The sequence below is a fragment of the Strigops habroptila genome, chromosome 8, assembly GCF_004027225.2.
Source record: "Strigops habroptila isolate Jane chromosome 8, bStrHab1.2.pri, whole genome shotgun sequence".
In the NCBI taxonomy this organism is placed as follows: domain Eukaryota; kingdom Metazoa; phylum Chordata; class Aves; order Psittaciformes; family Psittacidae; genus Strigops; species Strigops habroptila.
Genome location: NC_044284.2, coordinates 34,712,519 through 34,731,578, shown reverse-complemented (window position 1 = coordinate 34,731,578; position 19,060 = coordinate 34,712,519). Strand labels below are relative to the sequence as shown.

At 43.2% G+C, this 19,060-nt stretch overlaps 1 protein-coding gene across 3 annotated transcripts in view; it reads right to left on the bottom strand.

Annotated features, from left to right (window-relative positions):
- SENP5 (SUMO specific peptidase 5) overlaps nucleotides 1-19,060 on the bottom strand; it is a 155,067-nt gene that overhangs the window by 7,014 nt on the left and 128,993 nt on the right. For 2 of the 3 annotated variants that reach the window (XM_030494571.1, XM_032920110.1), the window contains 5 exons: nucleotides 6,914-8,474; nucleotides 3,413-3,518; nucleotides 3,116-3,263; nucleotides 2,441-2,488; nucleotides 442-519 (listed from right to left, as the gene is read on the bottom strand). In XM_030494571.1, the coding sequence (XP_030350431.1) occupies nucleotides 442-519; nucleotides 2,441-2,488; nucleotides 3,116-3,263; nucleotides 3,413-3,518; nucleotides 6,914-7,865 (1,332 nt within the window). In that variant the 5' untranslated portion in view covers nucleotides 7,866-8,474. Of the gene's footprint in view, nucleotides 1-441; nucleotides 520-2,440; nucleotides 2,489-3,115; nucleotides 3,264-3,412; nucleotides 3,519-6,913; nucleotides 8,475-14,701; nucleotides 14,782-19,060 lie in introns of those variants that run through there. The other variant, XM_030494570.1, reaches the window with a different exon arrangement.

Here is a 19,060-nt window from a genome sequence, read left to right as displayed (position 1 = left end):
GTTATTAACTATGGGTCTCTAATTTCTGTTTTTCAATACCTGTATGTGTTACTCAGGAGTAACAATTTGATTTTATGAAACAATCCCAGTTTGAGATAAAAGGAAGAAGCAGAATTAAGTCTGCTCTCCAGCAGATTAGTGTACCTGGCACTGTCAGGAGCATCGAGACATTTCTTGCAGCTAAATTAACAGCTTGCACGAACATACACAGAGAGATAACCTACCACCGCTGAAGATTAAGCCATTCAAAGTACATTTTCACAACACAACCATACTAACTTGAATAATGCGACCTGACTATTTTTATTAACCTCTTCCCACTTTGTATAGCTCCTTTGCAAACCCATCCTTTGCCAATAACACTTTGTAACCCCATTTCAAGTTAGTGATTCAACCCAGCCCCAAGAACCAAAGTATTGATGACATGGAGTTAAAGGATACCTTTTTAGTCCATCGTTTCACCCCATTATATCCTTTGGTTACAAGCTGTCTATGAAAAAAACTGTTAAAGAAATGAACCTAAAAAAGAGAAAGAGGAGGAATGAGCACAGAAATCCATGCACAATCATTCCCCTTCCCCCAGGATAATTTATACAAAACAATATGTAACAAGGCAGTATTTAATGCAGGTTTAGAAACAGGACCCTGGTAGGGACAAACAGAGGCTCATGCCAAGCTTAAAACTATTGCTGTTCTTCAGCAAGCAAATAAAGCAAACCTTATTTCCATCTAATTTACGATGTGAGCCACTGCAGCACTTATATTCACACTTGTGTATCTCCAGGTATACCATGTTTAATTTTTTATTGGGAATGGACTTGCAAGATAAACACCAGGATAAGAAGTTACAGGTTTTGTTGTTCTTTACAGGGATTAAGGAAGAGAACATTGGACTGGCAAAGTGGGGGTGGTGGAAAAGGGAGTTATTTGTGATTTTAGTTGTTGGAAGAGCTGAGATTAAAAAAAAAAAAAAAAAATTTTTAAAAATTGATCAAAATGGTTATGAAATTCAATCCAACACCACGGTCATTTGTATTCAACTACTATGACCAGCTCTAGACAAAACCAATATTCTGCATCCCTTTTGTAACTAAAGAGATGTAGTATACTTTGTATACAAACTAACTTTTGTAAAACCCTAAATTTACAGCAAAAAAAATTGTATGCTTATGTTACAAAAATTATCTAGCTCCAGGTTAACACTATTATTCCCTGTGACTAGCTTCTTGCAATTACAGGAACAGATTAGTACAAATGGAAATCTGCAACATCTGTTTTTAACAATTCTGCTAGTGTAGAGGTGGTAGAAGGCTTGAAAAAAAGTTAGAAAATTCAGTATCTGAAAACACAGTCTAACACCCATTAGCAATGCCAAGAGACTTCAAAACCACATTCTGAGGTACCAGCACAAAATCTCCCACGAGGATTTCAATTACGCACTATGAAGAAAAAGCAGACACAAGCAAACAGATACAATCTCCAACACTCCAACCCTAGCGTACACTCAGTAAGTATAGAGAATACTAATGAAGAATCACCATCACCACCAATCAAAGCAACAACGCTGCTGCTTCTGAGCTTGAAGATTTTAAGGGTTACGTTCTGCAGGGCTCATCTAAAAACAGCTTTGTTTGGTTCTTCCTTTGTGGTCTCACCTGAAAATTGTTCAGCTCTCCCAGTAAACAGATGGCTTTTTATAATTGCCACTGCTGCAAATTTAGTCACAGAAAAAGGGGGGGTTGATTTCTTGATTATTTTTTTTTTCCAACTGCCACCAACAGTTAGACCCTGAAGTTGGAAAAAAGTAAGCATTCTGTTCAGGATGCACAAACCAGAGAGTCCTGTAGAGTCACTGCTGCCAAGGAACCAAGCAGCTCTGCATCAATTCACACTCACTAGGCAGGCAGCTGACACAGCTTGAGCTGTTACGGCCCCCACAACTACGAGGTGGGTAGGTGGGCGAGTGCAAGCAGCACATGTGCATGGTTCAGATGCTACAATTCATGGTTTGTCATCTCAGCAGAAATCCATCTTCATCAGAAATTTCAGCTGAAACACTAGACTGGTGAGCAAGGGCATGGAAAAAGCACTTTGGAAGCAGATAAGCTGGAGACAGAAAGCTCTAGGGGAGAAAGGAGCACGGGATAGGCAAAAACAGGTCACCTGTCTTCTACGGGTACATTAGTAACATCAGCCTACCACAGAGATCACCTGCAGAGCTAATCTAATAAATTCCTGAAACAAGGGCAACAGCACTGAAAACTGTATTTTAGCACAGGAAGAGAAGAAAATTTGAGCAGCAGATAGCAACAAATTATAATAGAACCACTCAGATCATCATTGAGCTAAATCTCAATTTCTGCAGCTGAAATATTCAATGTTCCACCCTTCCCTCGAAATCTCTCACTAGGTACATTTGCATAATAACAAAAAACCTCACCTTTTCAGGGACTGCATCCATTACGAGTTCACCATACATGTTAATTATCTGTAAGAATTAGTAAATAGTTGAATACATACAGAATAATATTGTAAAACCCAAGTAAGTTCACAAGTTCCCATAAAATGTAGGAACCTTCGCACCCAAAACAGCAATAAGGAGGTGAGCAATTATAGTAACATTTTGCTGTAGTCTGAAGGACGAGCACTCTGGAACTAATAGTGGTTGGCCCAGAGAGAGACTGTAACTAGCTGCTCTAGGCCTGCCTCAATCTGAAACGCAGTTTAACTCAATTTAAGTCTACTGGCGCATGCCATGGCCACTGCAGCCTTCTTGGGTTTTTGGTTATGTGCCACAGGCTGCTGCTTCACCTTGCTTTCGTTATCTGCTCAAGCCTGGGGATAGGGGAAGATGCTAACACCTCTATGGGTAGTCACTGTTTTCTCAAAATAGTGCAACATAATAATAAAATGCAACAGTTCAGTTGTGATACCTTCCATCTTCCAGACTCATAACCATTATTATTGCACCTGCCATTGTAAAAGCTGCTCACCACTTTTAGTGTACAGTAAGGACAGTCCACCTATAATGTTAGCAGAAAGTGAACAACTAATACCCTAATATTAATGGGCTCAAAAGGGGTAAGGAACCACATAAACACCAAGCGTCTCTGACCTGATCATTCAGCCAGTTTTGGCCTTCCAGTGTAGCTAAATCATCCATGTCTAGCATGTGCTTATTATAGAAGACCCGGAAATTGCACGTGGAGGTTTTTGGATGTTTTTCCCGATACTTCATGATTTCCCTTGTGATAAAAGGTTTTCTAAAACAGGATTGAAAACGTAGAAAAAAACACAAGTCAAGATCATGCCAAATGGACTTCTGTTCTGGTAGGTGTTAGACATGGAGAGTGCAATAGCAATGCAAGCAATCTGTTCTTTACAAACTCTAGAATTAGATAGTGCTACACACCTATGGGAGAAATCTTCATTAAAGACTTCGTTTAATCTTCCCATGACATCTTTTTCACACAGTGGTACTAAACTGCCATATTTCTTCATAACGTCATCTAGGAATCCTTCAAATATATCAGAAAAATGAAAGTGCAATCATATAAAAGAACTTTCCAAGTTCACTACTCCAATAAAGCAGCCATTTCTTCCAAGTGCAAGCAGCAATCATTCTACACTCAACCAACAAACAGCACCACACATGGCAAGTATATATTTAAGAAAACTGAGCTCAAATTGGCAACATGAAATAAAAGCGGGGGTAGGGGAAGGAGGACAAAAACAAAAAAAGCAGTAATCTGATCACTCATCTTTACAGGAAAAGATCAGACCCCATTCTTGCCATACACACACATATATTCATCAAACTAATTATACCAGTGCTACGAGGAGAATCCACACCCCTGCCTATTTCAATTAGCAACTTAAATAATTTTACTGCAACAGGAAAAGCCATCAGTTTCTGCAACAGTTTTCACTGAAAACCCAGTATCTTGTCCTTATGGTATGCAAAATTACTCTCCTCAGATGTAAGCAGCCTTGGTTGGCAGAGCATTTGCCGTCTGTTCAGTTCCTCTGCTGTCACTGTAGCAAACAGAAAAGGCACCAGACAGACTCTCAGCAAGCTTAACCCACTTAACCTTGCATCCTTGGGACAGCATTTAAGGTGACATGGCCAGCCATGTCAGCCTGCCATTGCCTGGGAAAGCACTGGGCAGCCATAACACCAGAAACAAAAGATACAAACTAGGAAATAATGAAGAGATGAATACTGGAGGAATTTAAAAAACTATGAAATAGATTATTTTTTCCTCAAACACAAGACTGGAACACTGGAGACATAAATTCTACCCAAGCATCCAAAACTACTTTGAGAATGAAAGAGAATGGAAAACAGAATTTCAACACTTGCTAGTGATTAAAAGAAAAAAGAAAAGTTGTCCAGTTTTCTGAAACTTAATTTTCAAATGCTGCAGAAAACACATGTTCTGTATACAGAAAGCCGGATCTGAGATCAGAGTCCAGGGATATTGCACCAACCCAAACTACAGCACTCTTCTCCAGCCAGGGTGTGATGGCAGAGAGCATCACTGGACAGCTCTCTGCTTACTAAGACTTTAACAACATTTCCTGGAAACTTTCAAATATTAGGATAGGGAGAAGCCAGACAAGAGAAACGTGACAGAAAAAAATGCCAGAAGAACAACAGTAAGAGAAGAATTAGAAAAGAGAGAGACCAAGAACAAAACACAAAAAGCTGAGAAAAGCAGTGAAGTATAGCAAGAAGTAAATCTGAACGTGTGACAGAAGGAAGGGAGGACTGAAGAGAGAGATCAGACAACAAGGAAGTGCTCTTCATGGGAAGATAACCTTCCTCACAACACTGCTACACAGTTGCCTAACAACTTTTACCCCTTAGATCTCAGTAGACTGCGACAGGGAGGATATTTCTCACTCTGGCTAGAAGTCTAGATAGACGATTCATGGGGCTTATATGTGTACCTTATTCTCTTTTAGCCTATCAAATTTTTAAAAGCTTTTTATTCATACACACAGAGGAAGGACTGTTCTTGTAGCTACAACTAATAGCAGCAGAGCTCCAGGAGTCCTCTAGGTAGGCTCTGACTTCACTTGAGCTGGTGTAACTGAATAACTCGAGGAAAATATAAAGTTTGGACCTGGTGCATGATCAGACACCCATCATGAAAAGGATTCACCACGCAGCTCTGTTTGATACCCAATATCACATCAGAATGCACTAAATATTGCAGCCCATTAACATCCAAGTTCAGCTGGTGCAGAGAAATTAGAAACCCCAGAGCATCCTCAACACTTACATCTGCTTCATGCATCAACCCTAGCAACTCTTGCTAGGTTAACAGTATCTTTAAGGTACAGTTAATTATTAACATTCCTAAAAAGACAAGAACTCCTGTACATAGTAATACTAAAATTAAAATTCTTTTTTATAGCTTTTTAGCTGAGAAAACCCAGAAGAACTATACTATCAGTATGAACATGTAGTGTAGACTTGGCTTAAATCCTCAAGGAGAACCCTCAACTCCGAAGAAAATGGAAACTGGTCTCACCTACTTTCATGCAAAAGCTAGGTAAGAAAAAAAATTATCAAGTGTGGGAAAGCTTGGTGCATTTGCTGCCTTGTCTTTTAATTTTAAGTTATTCAGGCCTCCCATGAACAGGAACATGACTGCCTATCTGCTGGGAAAACAGTAACGTTTGCCACCCTGACATAATCTTAGTTCTTAACTGTTATGGAAGGACCATATGCCTTTTTCTGCTGAACAAACTTTAAAACTCCATTGCAGAAGTGGTCCATTCACTATGGTACCACAATTTCTCTCCATTTCTCACATAGCGCCTGGTCCTTGCTGGACCAGTCATAGAGAAACACATCCCATACTCACTTGCGAATATGGATGTGGAAAGCTAAATCATCTTTTGAGGTTCAATGCCTCCTTCTTGATGTTTTGCTTTAGAGGATCAATTGCAAAACTGAAGGACAAAAAGGTTGGCAGAAAAATCAGAGCATGTCAAACTTCAATCAATCCCTTTAACACTAATTGACACCAGCTTCAGGTTTATGGGAATCTATGAAGCAAATTTCTCCAAAGGAAGACTTCGGTAACCAGAAAACCACTGAACTTGAACATTATATTAATGGTACTAGGTGGCACAATGTGTTAACTTACTGCTTCTTACTATGTGTATAGTGTGCTCCTATACATAAATAAGACACCGATTACTATTTTTACCATGTTCCTCTTTAGAGAGACTATCAAATACCACACGCTCAGCATTAAGTAAAAAACCTCCAAAGTCTTTTTGCTGAACCTTTGCTAAGACTAGTCTTGCCTTTTTGAAAAATATTGCCTGATAAGATTCATTAAGCCTACTTTATGAACAATTGTAGAGAAAACTAAGTGACGATGAACGATACTTGGCTATTAAAACCTGAGATTCATTAAGTGATTTAGTTGCAGTCTAAGACAGAGCAAGAGAAGAGAGGATAAGGCTGGAAGTATTAGAACACCAGGGGTTTTCAAAAACCAAGCTGAGTAATAATTGTCAACCATTTAAAAATTGGAAGTCTTAACCCCATATCATCTTCTGAAACCACATGATAAAAGACATTTAAAATGCTTATCAACAATTTTCCACAAAGATTTCAATTAAATTACATTGTATTCTCTAAAACAAAAGCAGCAGAGGCACTATTCAACTATCCCTCAAAACAGCTTGTCAGATAAGCATAGATTTGTCCTTCCTTCATGCAGCTCTCCTCTTTGCAGCCTGATCTCATTAAGCGTTATGATAAGCACCCTTTACAGTTCACAATAAGAAACCGTTTTAAGAAAGGAATTAACACAATATGTAAATGCCACAATACATCCAGCAGTTTTCAGAAACTCCTGGAAGCCCTGAGATACGTAAAAAGGTATACCACAAAGCCACGTTGCCAACTGCTCATCAGCCACCCGAGAAGTTTTCTGACTGTTCCTTTTGCCTCCCTTATGAGTTCCGGATTTTAGTCCTGTGCTTTCTGGTAAAGGCTCCTCAAGAGGACTTTTACAGTACGGGTGATCTAGTAACTTTGCACTAAAAATGTCCAGGTTTAAGGAGCCCTCTACTTCCATTTTGCTAGGGCTGTCCTCCTTTTGTGCCAGCTCCATGGATAAAGGTCCATTTGCAAAATTATGATTAACATCAGAATCCTGCAAGGAGGATTGCAACAGTATCATTCCATCTACACCCATAACCTCATTAGATTCAGCATCATCTTGACCTGAAATTTCTTTTCCTGTCACAGAGACGAAAATGTCAGAGCAATGCTCCTCTGCCACAGCCCCGTTAGTCTCCACCTGCTGCAAGGTCTCTGCCTCTGGAGAAGATCTAGCATGCAGTTCTGGTGGGACAGCATCCACACTGCCATCAGGCCTTCTGGATTCTGGCTCCTCAGAACACGGCTCAGCACCCAGTAACGCATCCTGCGTACGGCAAATCTCAGGTGTGCATGGTTCATTCTCCTCTCCTAAAGATTTGGGTGTATTATGGTTCATATCTGATAAGCTGTACCGGTTCCAAAGACGGTTACTTTTAGATTTCCAGTAAGAAAGCCAATTACACAATCCACTTTCAAAATCCCGCTGGAGCGTCTCTTGATGGTCCCCCGTAACTTTCTTCACCCACGTTGGCTTGATTTTTCTCAATTTGCAGGTTTTGCCTCTTGCTCGAAGTTGCGGGGATTTTATAATTCTATACCGAAATCTAACCATAGAAAGTTTCTTATGCATCATAAATAAAGATCTCTTTTTTACAGTATGATGGTTAAATTTGGACCTCTTTACACTTGTCAAGGGGCCACAAGTTCCATTCCACTCCCTTTGCAACAGCATTTCCTTTTATAGTTGTTTAAAACTATTAGGACTCTGTTGCCCTCACCATTATTGCTCTCCTCCCAGCTATATACAAAACCACCTTTCTTTACAGGTAAGGCAGCACCATCCAGTGTACATGAGACATAATGGATGTTGCCAGAGATGCTATTAAGAATAGCAACAGTTTCAAATTCTTCGTTCAAGGGATCTTCACTCTGAAAGAATTCATTGTTGAATTTTCTTACTACTTTTCCAGATGGGCTTTTGGCTTTGCGATAGGGACAGGATCTTTTTGCTCTCAGTAAGAGAAAAGCTGTATGGTTCAGTGGCAGGCTTTTGACAGGTTTCTGCATTTAGAGGCACCTCAGGAGCCCACCTGCTCTCGAGCTCAAGTGCCTTCCTTCTGCACTGCAGTCTTCTGAACAGTTTGTTGTGATTTAAGCTCACAATTAGCTGAGCACTCTGTCTTTTCTTAGCTAGGTAAAATTGCTTTTGGAAGCAGTATTTCCCAAGCTCCCCAAATCCAGTGGTCCATCTTCTAGACTGGGCCAGCAACTGACTTCTTTTCCAGAGCAAAGGTTGTCTGCGGTTTTTCATTTTTCTGCTGCATTATGATCTTGAAAACAGCTGAAAGAATAAGGGAAATTAATTCAGAGTTATCTGGACTGTAACATAATAGCAAAACACTAAGGCACATTCCTCAGGCAACATGCCTATCTAAAATTCCACCCATCCTCCAAACACAATTCCACGTTCCCTAGGACATTCTCACTTGCACCAAGAGGGAAAAGAAGCAACAGTTGCAATGGTTTTCTGCATAAACAGGCTCTTCTCATTTACCTTCCCTTGAGGTAAAGCAATAAACAGGTAATCCCCACCCAGCCCACACTCCCTATATGTAATTTCTGACTTTCTGGCCTGAGGTTAAATCTCTCTCAACACCCAATGTTGTCGAGCAAGCACAGTCAACTATCTTGCCTCAAAAAGCTTTTGAAAAACAAAACTTTGAAGTCCAAGTTAGTCAACAAGTGTGTGCAGGTACCTGATTCCATTGGCACTGTACAAACGGAATGCTTACTCTTGTGCAATAGATGTTAGCAGGTACTCTGAAGACACCTCACATGCTCACACAAATTTTCCCCTTAAAGGAACAGTAATGGATACACTGCCACAGAAATGTTGATTCTCTAGCTAGATAAAGAATGACACAGCTTACTTTGTGAACCAGTTCCTCTTTATTTACAGTAACAGGTCACTACATAAGGCAACACCACCATCACCTTCTATAATTACTGTTTATCTTTGCATTGACAAAGCAATATCAATTCAGGACACCAGTTAATCACCTTAAAATTCCCTTTCCCTCACTAAAAACCTGCATCTCACAAGTGTGCAATAAGAGGCTACACAGGAGTGTAAAGCTTGCAGAGTAATATCTACTCATATTCACTACATAATTAAAATATTAATTCAAAGGTAGAAGAATCCAGAAAAACAAGGGGAAGGCATCAGCTGCACACACAACATAGGATGTTTCACGCAACTTCTCGCAGCCTCACCAAGTACATCACATCTCGCATCCTGTATTTTACAACAGCTTTTATTTTTCTTAAATTCAGAAATGGACTTTGCCCCCCTCTATCCAACTGATTCTGACTTACAGACTATTATAACAAATTTTCCCTTAGCCACATCTGTCCCAAGCATTACACAAAAGCATCAACTAGTTGAAAATAAAGGAGCCTGTAAGCAGAAATAAAACATTAACAACTGGACTTTAAAGGCAAATATGAATGTTAGACAGCTGCAAACCCAGGTATTTAAAGTATTTAAAGCCTGACTTAAGAAGCTCTTCTGCATTCTTCACTCATCTTAGATATAAACATCAGGTGGCTTTTTTTTTTTTTCCTATTTGTTGTTGTTGTTGTGGAGGAGTGAGAGGGGAGTAGAAATGCAGAGAGGATGAAGAATATTATTTAGCACTCGGGTAAAATATTCCTAGCATACAGAGAACAGTCCAGAGTTCACTAACTTAGAAAGGAACCTGGCTACCTTCCCTGACAGAGATGTGCAAGACAGTACAGCTTAACAGTATAAGAACTGCAGTAGGTTCCAGCTCTTTTGTAACCCTCTACTAGTCACCATGCAACCTAGTTACCATAAAAATCATGACATAACACCTAATCATGCCGACTTTCTCACACTTGCTCTTTTAGCACTTACATATTTCTCCACACTAGATCCAGTTTACACCTGCCTTTTTTTTTTATGCTACAAACTCTGCATTTCTGCCTACTGTGTACAGTACCTACAAAACATTCCTTGAGTGGCCCCAGGAAACATCAGCCAAACCAGTGTTTTGCTATGACGGCTTACTGCAGCCACATTTCCATCCAGGTAAAACAAACCAACCCAGCAAAACTATAGCATTCTGAGCAGAGCCACATATACAGGGGGCTTCTGCCAACGCAGCCAGTCTTGAGTACTCTAAGAAGAGCACAGCACATGAAGGTAATGGTTTCACTGCTTCTCAGCCTCAACAATATGTGCCCAGTAACTCTGCAATATACATGCCAGGTTTTAAGAACTCCTGAATGACTTGGAGTCATCGCTTTTCTCCTTCCTCTCTCATCGCAATGCCCAACAAGAAGCATTCCCTCCACGGGCACTGTCATGGAAGTCAGTCATGGAAGAAGGCTGAGCAACCACTGGTTTTGTGAACAGCCGTGGATTACGCAGGAGCTGAAACACCTACAGCTGCCATTGTTTCACCCATAGTAGACTAAACTAATGATCACAGTGGGAAAAATACTGAACTAGATCCTAGCAAAGATAAGACAACAAAAAGAACCCGAGGCAAACTGGAACTGAGTGACAAGAGTGGTGCCACACTTTCAACGCAACCAATTGCATCAGCAGCAATCGAAATAGCTCGTTTGCTCATTAGCGTCATGAAATCCAGCTTCTTATATTGCAACAAAGGAAGATCTTAGGAAAGCTACTCTACCCACATGTTCTTCTGCTTCATTTTTAACTTAGACCATTAAAAAATGCTTCACGTTATAATTTACAGGATTAAAAAATACTTCACGACTGCCTGTGATGCACACACCAATTTCCCCACATTGAAGGTTTTTTCTGCACAAAAAATGCTTCTCCTTAAAATGGGAAGAAAGTCTAAGTCATTTAATCCAAGCAAACCTTTCCTGCTCTCCCCTCTCCCTTTTCAAACATAATCAGTTTTGAGTCTGGATCCCTTTAAAGCAAAGGCCTCCTCCAAGGAGCAGTTAATCCCAGTTCTAGGAGCTGAAACAGTTCACTTTTCTAACAGCAGTATTACTTTGAATGACAAAAGATAATCCATACGCAAATATTTAATTAAAGGTGCTGCTTGAAGAACTTATTTTCCATCAGTGCTACAAGACTATTACTGGTTTTACTCAGCGACATAAATCAGCAAGGCAAATGGACAGCTTAAAAGCGCACTGCTAGAAAAGGAACTGAAGTGAGCAACAGAAGACCAAAAATAAAGCAAGCACCACCCGAAGTTTAAGAAGCTGAAGGGAAAGTCACATCTCCACCCCATACATTGACACAGATGGAAAAAAACCTCTGAAGTGGGGGAACTTGCACCATTAGGAGACATTTGCCTTGTATAAGTCATACCTCCACTGCACAGAGATGCTGCCAAGACTATGCCAGCAAAATCTTAAACCCAGAAGAGCCCAAGATGTACACCTCCCAGAGACCATAAGTGAAAGAAATTTGCTGTCATTAGTCTTCACCCCTTTGGCTATGTTTGACATACCACCTGCAAATGATTATATATTAAACGGCACAATCTCTTTTGCACTGGCCAAAGACAACCCCAAACCATTACAGCTCTGCACTAATGGCAGATTCTGGTTATAAATTTGCTTTGTATTCTAAGCTTTTAAAAACATATTTGGGAGGCACTTGGTTTTTAGAATAGAGACTTATCCCTGGAGCTCTGGTAAGTTACAAGCAAGCATGACCGTGTCAACTTGACATAAAGCTGGCCTAAAATTCACTGAACACCTACACACGACGAAGGGAGGAATGCGAGGCCTGTGATCCTTTACCAAGTAACAAATTCAGCATAGATACATGCTATATTTTCCTTTAAGCAATTTGCAGCTCATGCCATTTGCAACTTACATGGCTGCAGCTTATGCCACCTTTAGTGAAATTAAGTACTGGAAAAGACACTACACATTTAAATCTTTCACCAATTTTAAGCCTGTTACAGTTTGATCACTAATTAGTCCTTTGCAGCCCTATTTATTTTTGGCAGGTTTAGAGAGCCCAGGTTTTCACTGAAGAGCACAGAAGCAGGAAAGGCAGTCCCAGCCAGTGCTGCTGACAGGCCTCTAACCAAAGGTTTCCAGCTGACACCCGAAGTGTCAGACCACAGATACCTTTTGTCCACATGGGCACAGAACAAACCCAGAGCACTGCAGCAGCACAGCTACTTCATACTGAGATCACCACAAGCCATCTAGCGCTGCATCCGAGTGGCCAGCAGATCAAGAGACACATGTAGCTGGTAATTCAAATACAGCTCACTTGCTAACTCTTAGGTTGTTATTCCCCCCACCCCCCATCCCCAACTGTCCAGTTTTTAATATTGCTATTCAAATTATAAAAGAAGCTTGTTTTGAAGAGCATTAGCAATCTAATCAGCAAACAGCCTTGGGAGCATGGCCTTGTGTGGGCACGAGTAATTCATGCATCACCTGCTCCCAAGGGAGGCAGCAGTTCTTGCAACACCCCACAAGTCCAGCTTTTCCCAGGGGAGATCAGGGGCTGGCTCTCAAGGACAGAAGATAAGCAGGAAAGAGAAATCGGGCCTGAGGCTAGAGAGCTGGGCTGTGTTGTGCAAGAGGATGCCCTCCCTCCCCCAACTGGAATCCAGAACTGGAAAGACAGAGAAAGGAAGCTGGGGAAGGGTGTCTCTCTTCAAACCACCGCATGGCCAGAACTAGGCTGATAACGTCAGGAAGTCTGAAATGATTCAATTAGCCCATGCAGAAGTAATGCAGATTCAAAGCACTGAGAATTACCTCCACTTTGCTTTCTTTTCTGATCTGCCCAGCACAGTTCTGTGAACTGTCAACCAAACATTTTTGTCCCAGAGGTGAAACAACCCCTAGGGAAATGCACTTCGACAAAACATACTAACGCAAGACCATAAAGAAATGGCCAAAGTCCAAAGTTACCAACTCATGGGAACACAGCAGGGCATGCAGTTGATGACCTCAGCTATCACACTGCAAGGCTTAAACTCGTACAGTTACTTTGGTTTCTTCCCTTCTCCCTACTAGTGTTCCGGGAACTAACCCACAGTCTCACCCGCTTGGCTACACATCTGCTAAATTTATTTCTGGCAAGATGATTATAATTTACTTACAGAAACATCCCCCTTCAGGCTAAATTAGATTAGTGGAGATATGGCTATCAGATAAAATAGCATTTAAGAGAAATGCTGTCACAAATCAGAGTGATGAACAATTTCTAGATTAAAGAATCCAAAGTTATTTTTGTACAAGTAGTAAGGACATAACTAATTTTTCATCTTTACACTTTTGATTTTAATGAAGTATCAGTCAAGCTTTGCCCCTTCCTTCCTGAATACCTCTGCAAGGAAGAAGCATAGAAGTAGCTGAAACAAAGTCTTTTGAACTTTGCTGTCCAAGCCCTGTGAAGGGAACAGAAACTGGAATTCCAGTCAAGGTCCTTGCACATGTTTGGGCTCAAGGGTCCCCCTTGTGTTTTCTAAAGGCTTTCCTCAAGAAACACTGTATTTTCACAAGCATTAAACACATATTCCTGCAGCTTTGAAAAAAGATGACTTCTCTACTTATGTTAGTGACACACACAGAGATAAGTAAAGGTAAGGCTATTACCAAAGACATTCTGCTTCTCTTCTGAGCGAGAAGTTTGGCTAGAACAAGTTTAATTTGCAGATGGCTGTAGGGACAGCATGTTAGTTAAAGCTCCTCACCTGAGGAATAGCTCTGCTGTTCCTGCCCTGCCGTCCAGCACCCCACCTGTGACAGCCACCCCGCTGAGCTCCCCGGCCCTGCCTGACCAGCGCAGCCCAGTTTGGACAGGTGGAGACAGTGCTGGAGCAGATAAGCTCTCTCTGCTTACACAGCAAAGAGATTGGGAGTCTCTGTGAGCAAAAGGCAAAAGGGCAGAGAAGTGGGGTCGAGAGCCCAATGATGGGAAAAAAAAATAAATCTCTTAACTGAAAATCCCTTTTTACAGCTGCCCAGCTCCACCAACGCCCCCACTCTCCCAGTCCTGTAGTTACGGAGTCTACCCGAGCCTCCCAGAAGAGAGTGGCACTGAGGGACCCCGCGCCGCCCCGGGTTTTTCCTGACTCCTTGTTCTGGCCAGCGCAGTCAAACCCCGGTGACGACGCCAGGAACCAGGAGCCAGCGCCTGCCCCCGGCACCCACGGTGCGGGCAGGAGAGGCGGCAGCCCCGCAGAGAAGGCCGGGGGGCAGCACAGCGGCGAGCGGCGCCCTGCGGCCTCCGCCCGCGGCTCCCGGTGAGTGTCCGGCCCCCCCCGCTTTCCGGCCACCGGGGTCGAGCCGAGCCCGGGCGAGAAAACCCTGCGTGCTGCCGCGCGGGAGCTCCGGGCGGACACTGCCTCCCGCTTCCCCGGCCCGCACGGTGTGACCAGCCGAAGCCGCCCTGCAGCGGAGGCCCGGCGGCCTCTGGCCAGGCCGCGGTGCCCCGCACTCGCGGGGCTGAGCACCGAGCGGGCCGAGACCGCCGCTCAACCGCCATAACGGCCCTCACGGGTCCACCGCCCCCCACCTCACCTCCGCCCGCCGGCGCCACCCGGCTCATCCCGGCCGCCGCCAGGGCCGCGCTCCGCCCCCGCCGTACGCCGGGCCGGAGCGCGCTGCGCCGGCGCCGTCGCGTCAGCCCAGCGACGGGGAGTGGGGTAGCGGCCGACGGGGCACCGCGCCTGCGCCCGCCCACGAGCGGGGCCGGGTCGGCGGCCGGCGGGGCAGGGCCTGGTGTGCTGTGCCCGGTCCTGCCCTTCCTTTGCGGGAAGCTCAGGCACGGCATCCCTGGGACCTGTGAGCCAGGGAGGCGACATGAGCCTTTCCTGGTGCCGTTGTCACTCGGCAGCGGCTCCCTCGGCTGAGGGCGACCCTGCTCGGCAGCTGCAGAAACGAGGAGTTTAATAAATAACCTTTCTAAAATAAACCACTAATACCTCGGTATATGGCTGTATTTCTAATGGACCCAAGTTAAAAAACCCTGTTGTTACTCCGGCGTCAGTCGTCTGGCAAAAGTGCTGCTACAAGTGGAACCGCGGGCAGGGGTTTGCCAGCCTGAGCCGGCGGAGCTTGCGGGGTTCGCTTCTTGCGCTGCCCTTTGTGGGTCGGTTCACGTCTCTGTTCCTTGGTTCCTGTACCCGAAGAATGGGGAAGAAGATAGCGGCCAGTTCCAGTGCTGTGCTGCGCTATACAGCGACATTGTGAAAATGGGAAGTGCTCCAACACCATTGCATTTTTGTTGCTGAGTGGAGGAAGGTTACGCTTCCTCTCATCGGGTAGCCCCTGTGAGGAGAAGCTAAAAGAATTTCTACAAATTACAAGAAGTCAGTGAGGCAGGGGAGATTGGGAAATAGCCATGATGCATCAGTTTTGCTACAGCTTTGCGTGAGGTGAAATATTTTCCTCCAGGAATTACACAGGCCATGTTTTGTGAAATGCTGTAACAAATGGGAAAAAAAAAAGGGATTGAGAAGACAATGGGGCGACGAAACAAACAAACCGGCAGAGTCCACACCAAACTGAGAGTTGCTGGCTTTTATTTGTTTGTTTGAAAAAAGTCCAGCCCAGCTCTCTCATTATATCTGCTGCTTTCCTAAGCAACCATTTGTCCTTCCTGTACAGTAAATCCAGCCAAAGATGGGCTAAGCACTTTCAGAGCAACAAGATGAGTCCTCTGGCCTTTATGAAACACACAGTAAACAGGCTGCACAAAGCAGTGCTCAGGCCATGAAGTTATACAGGAATGTATTAAATAGAAAGAAGATTCCTCCCCCAATCCATCAGTACTGCAGTGCTCTCTGGCTCTCTGTGTAACAGCACTTCTGCACTGAAATCATGGCCTGACCCAGGCGACCATCAGTACAGTCTTACACCAGGCACTTGAGACACATAAATGAGAGACCAAGTTCATGAGATCCTCTTTAAAAGTCATGATTTGAATTTTTAAACGCAGGGTTTTATGAGCCTTCTGGTTTTGCCTGTGAGGATCAGCCTTATCACATGTTCATGCTTCCTCTCTGTCCACGAGGGCTAGTAGCAGATATTTATAAAACTGGAAGCTGAGATTCTTCGATGAGAAGATGCCTGTAAACACTGAGGCTTTATGGAATGCAAGAAAGACATGAGACTTGTGAATAGTAATAAATAAATAAATAAAAGCCAGACTTGGCAATGCTGAGAGAAAGGACTGAATACCAACTGCATTACTGTAACATTTTTGTGGCCAAACTTGCAGTCCCAGTGTTTTAATGATGGCAGCCTTTGCTTTATTTAACAGAAGCCTGGATTTGATTCTTTAAGAATAAAAGGGCTTTTGAATGCTCTGTAAAGGCAGTTTCCTGACTTTATTGATTGCTGACACAAACACCAGAACTAAATCTGCCACATCTTGAGCTAAAGCAACAATCCCATTAATTTGGACAGCAGTGAACTGTATAGGAAGCAGTTGCTGGAAGAGGACACGTAGCATGAGCTGAACCAGTTGGCTGCTCTGTGTCTCATGTCGCCAAGCAAGAACAGGGCCAAGGTACATCTCCATATAACCATGTTTTATTTGGAGGCTGCTAACAGCCAATCTGAATTCACAAAAGAATGCAAATAGCCACATCAGGAAACTCAGCAAAAGATGATTTGAACTGGCAGGGTTTGTTGTCCCTGCCTCTTTTTCCACTTCTGAATAGGAATAAAATTAAGGTCCACTCCAAAAACTTGCCCATTCCTTCACATAGCCTCAGGTTGTGATGTAAAAACTAGACTGGCAGAAATATCTGTGAATCTATGCTTGTCAATAAATACATTGAAAGGATTGTTGTTAGTTGCAACAAAGTAAAAAAAAACTTGAAAAAAAGGTACATTCACAGCAGGCGAACTCGAATACAACCTGAATACAACTACAGACAATGGAGCGTGGCTACTCTTTGGCCCATGGTTCATGAAGTTGGAAGTTTCTCCAGGCCATAAGAAGGTTCATGAGGACAACCCATCTATAGCACAACAATGCAAGGGGTGGTAAGGAAGCAGTAATGCAACGGAGATACCCTAGGCTCTCCTGTGAGGAAATATACCAACTACATAGTCTTGTCTCTGTACTTTTGGCCCCTGCCCAGATACTGAAGAGAATCTTGATCAGTTGGAGGAGCTCTGCCCTTGCTGCCAACCTTCCTGTGGCCACCCCACACCCTCACACTCTGCCCATGATTCCGGTCCCTCCACCCTGTTTGTTCACTTTGCCCTCCCAGGCAAGGACAAGTGCACAGCAGCTCCTGGAAAGATCATTTCAGCATATCTCAGAGGTGAATATTCTGAAATTTAAACATTGACTTCTATCTCACAGTTTACAAAAAGTGGCATTTCTTCTTCCCTCAAATTCAATGGACTTGATAAAGATTAAACCTTGTATCAGTACAGCTATGTAGATAGGCACAAACCTCATTTAAGAGGTTGCCAATTTTCCAGCTGCTCACCTCACTACATATCAGTTAGCCCAAAGCAAGGGCTGGCAATGCAGCAAGCTCCAAATTGGATCTGCAAAGTGACCTGATTTAAAGAAAAAAAAAAAAACCCGACCAACCCAAACCCCCAAAACTCCCACAACATTTTAAAAGTAGACTTCTCACAGCTTGTTTAGAGTGTGCTCCACAGCCTGCCCAATTCATCCAAGGCAACTTCTGCCAAAGGTGGGGGACCTCTGACATTTCCATCACTGCAGGATGAGGTTTTCAGTTCCTCCTCTGTGATTATAACCCAATTATATAAATACAGGCAGAGCTTTTAAAGTACAAAACCACTGCTACTTTCACATTTACTCAACTGCATTTAAAATATCTGTATTTTCATAATTACAACATTGACAAGGATTTCAGAGGGAAGGCTAATTTTCTTGAGGGAGAGGGCATACGTAAGTGATTGAGGATGATGTGCATTAATATCAACAATACAGATATCATTCTGCTCCACCACAAACTCCTAGAGTGAACCTCTCTGTTTCTGACATTTTGTGATAGTGCTTCACCCCACAGTGACCAGCAGCACTTGCCAGTTAGAGGCTGTTACCTCTCCAGCCCAGGCTGAAGGGCAGAAAATACTTCTGTTCCCTGTCCAATTGCAAGTCAGAATAGCTCGGGCCAACCTCACCGGTGGTTTAAGTGTTGCACAGAAGAGTGAAAAGCCACACAGCCCATCAGGTCTGCTGTGCCACTGATGGCTGCCCTTAAACAGGTAGGAGCAGTGAAGTCCCAAGTGATTCTTGCTGCTTGCAAGAATAGATGCGTCTGGGTGCTTCTTGGATCTCACTCTACAGGACACGGACAGGGCTGCTTCCCTGCCCTGCAAGCGTGTTTTGAAAGCAAGCAGATTGAAGTCAACAGGCCCCAGATATAACTGTAAAAGGGACTGTGGAAATGAAGTAGACACCCCTAACATAGTGTTTAGCTTTGCACTTGGATAGTCCATAATTCTGTCTTGCTGTATGTCTGCACAGACCAGAGCTCACTGAGATCATGTATAAGCTATATTTAAACTATTCCAGGTACCACAGGCAGCATCATCATGGCACTGATACAGTGCAGGCTGTGGAGCCCACTTACGAAACCAAGAAAATATGCAAGTGACTACACTCTGTTGCACTCTGTAGCTCACTAGGGCTGTTACTCAGCTAGGTAATTTAAAGCTAGTTCTAGGTACAATTCCACATGTTTACTTAGGCAGTGAAACCAGCTGGGGAAGTTTGCTTCCAGTCACTCTTTTTCACTTATTTTTTTTTCCTGTTCTCTTCCACTGTCCCTCCAGGTGTGCCACTACTACTATCTGTGAAGCTCAGTTGAAACTGAACACTTGAATTTATCCACATGGAGAAGGGGGGAAAAAAAAGAAAAAAAGCAGCAGCAATATCCA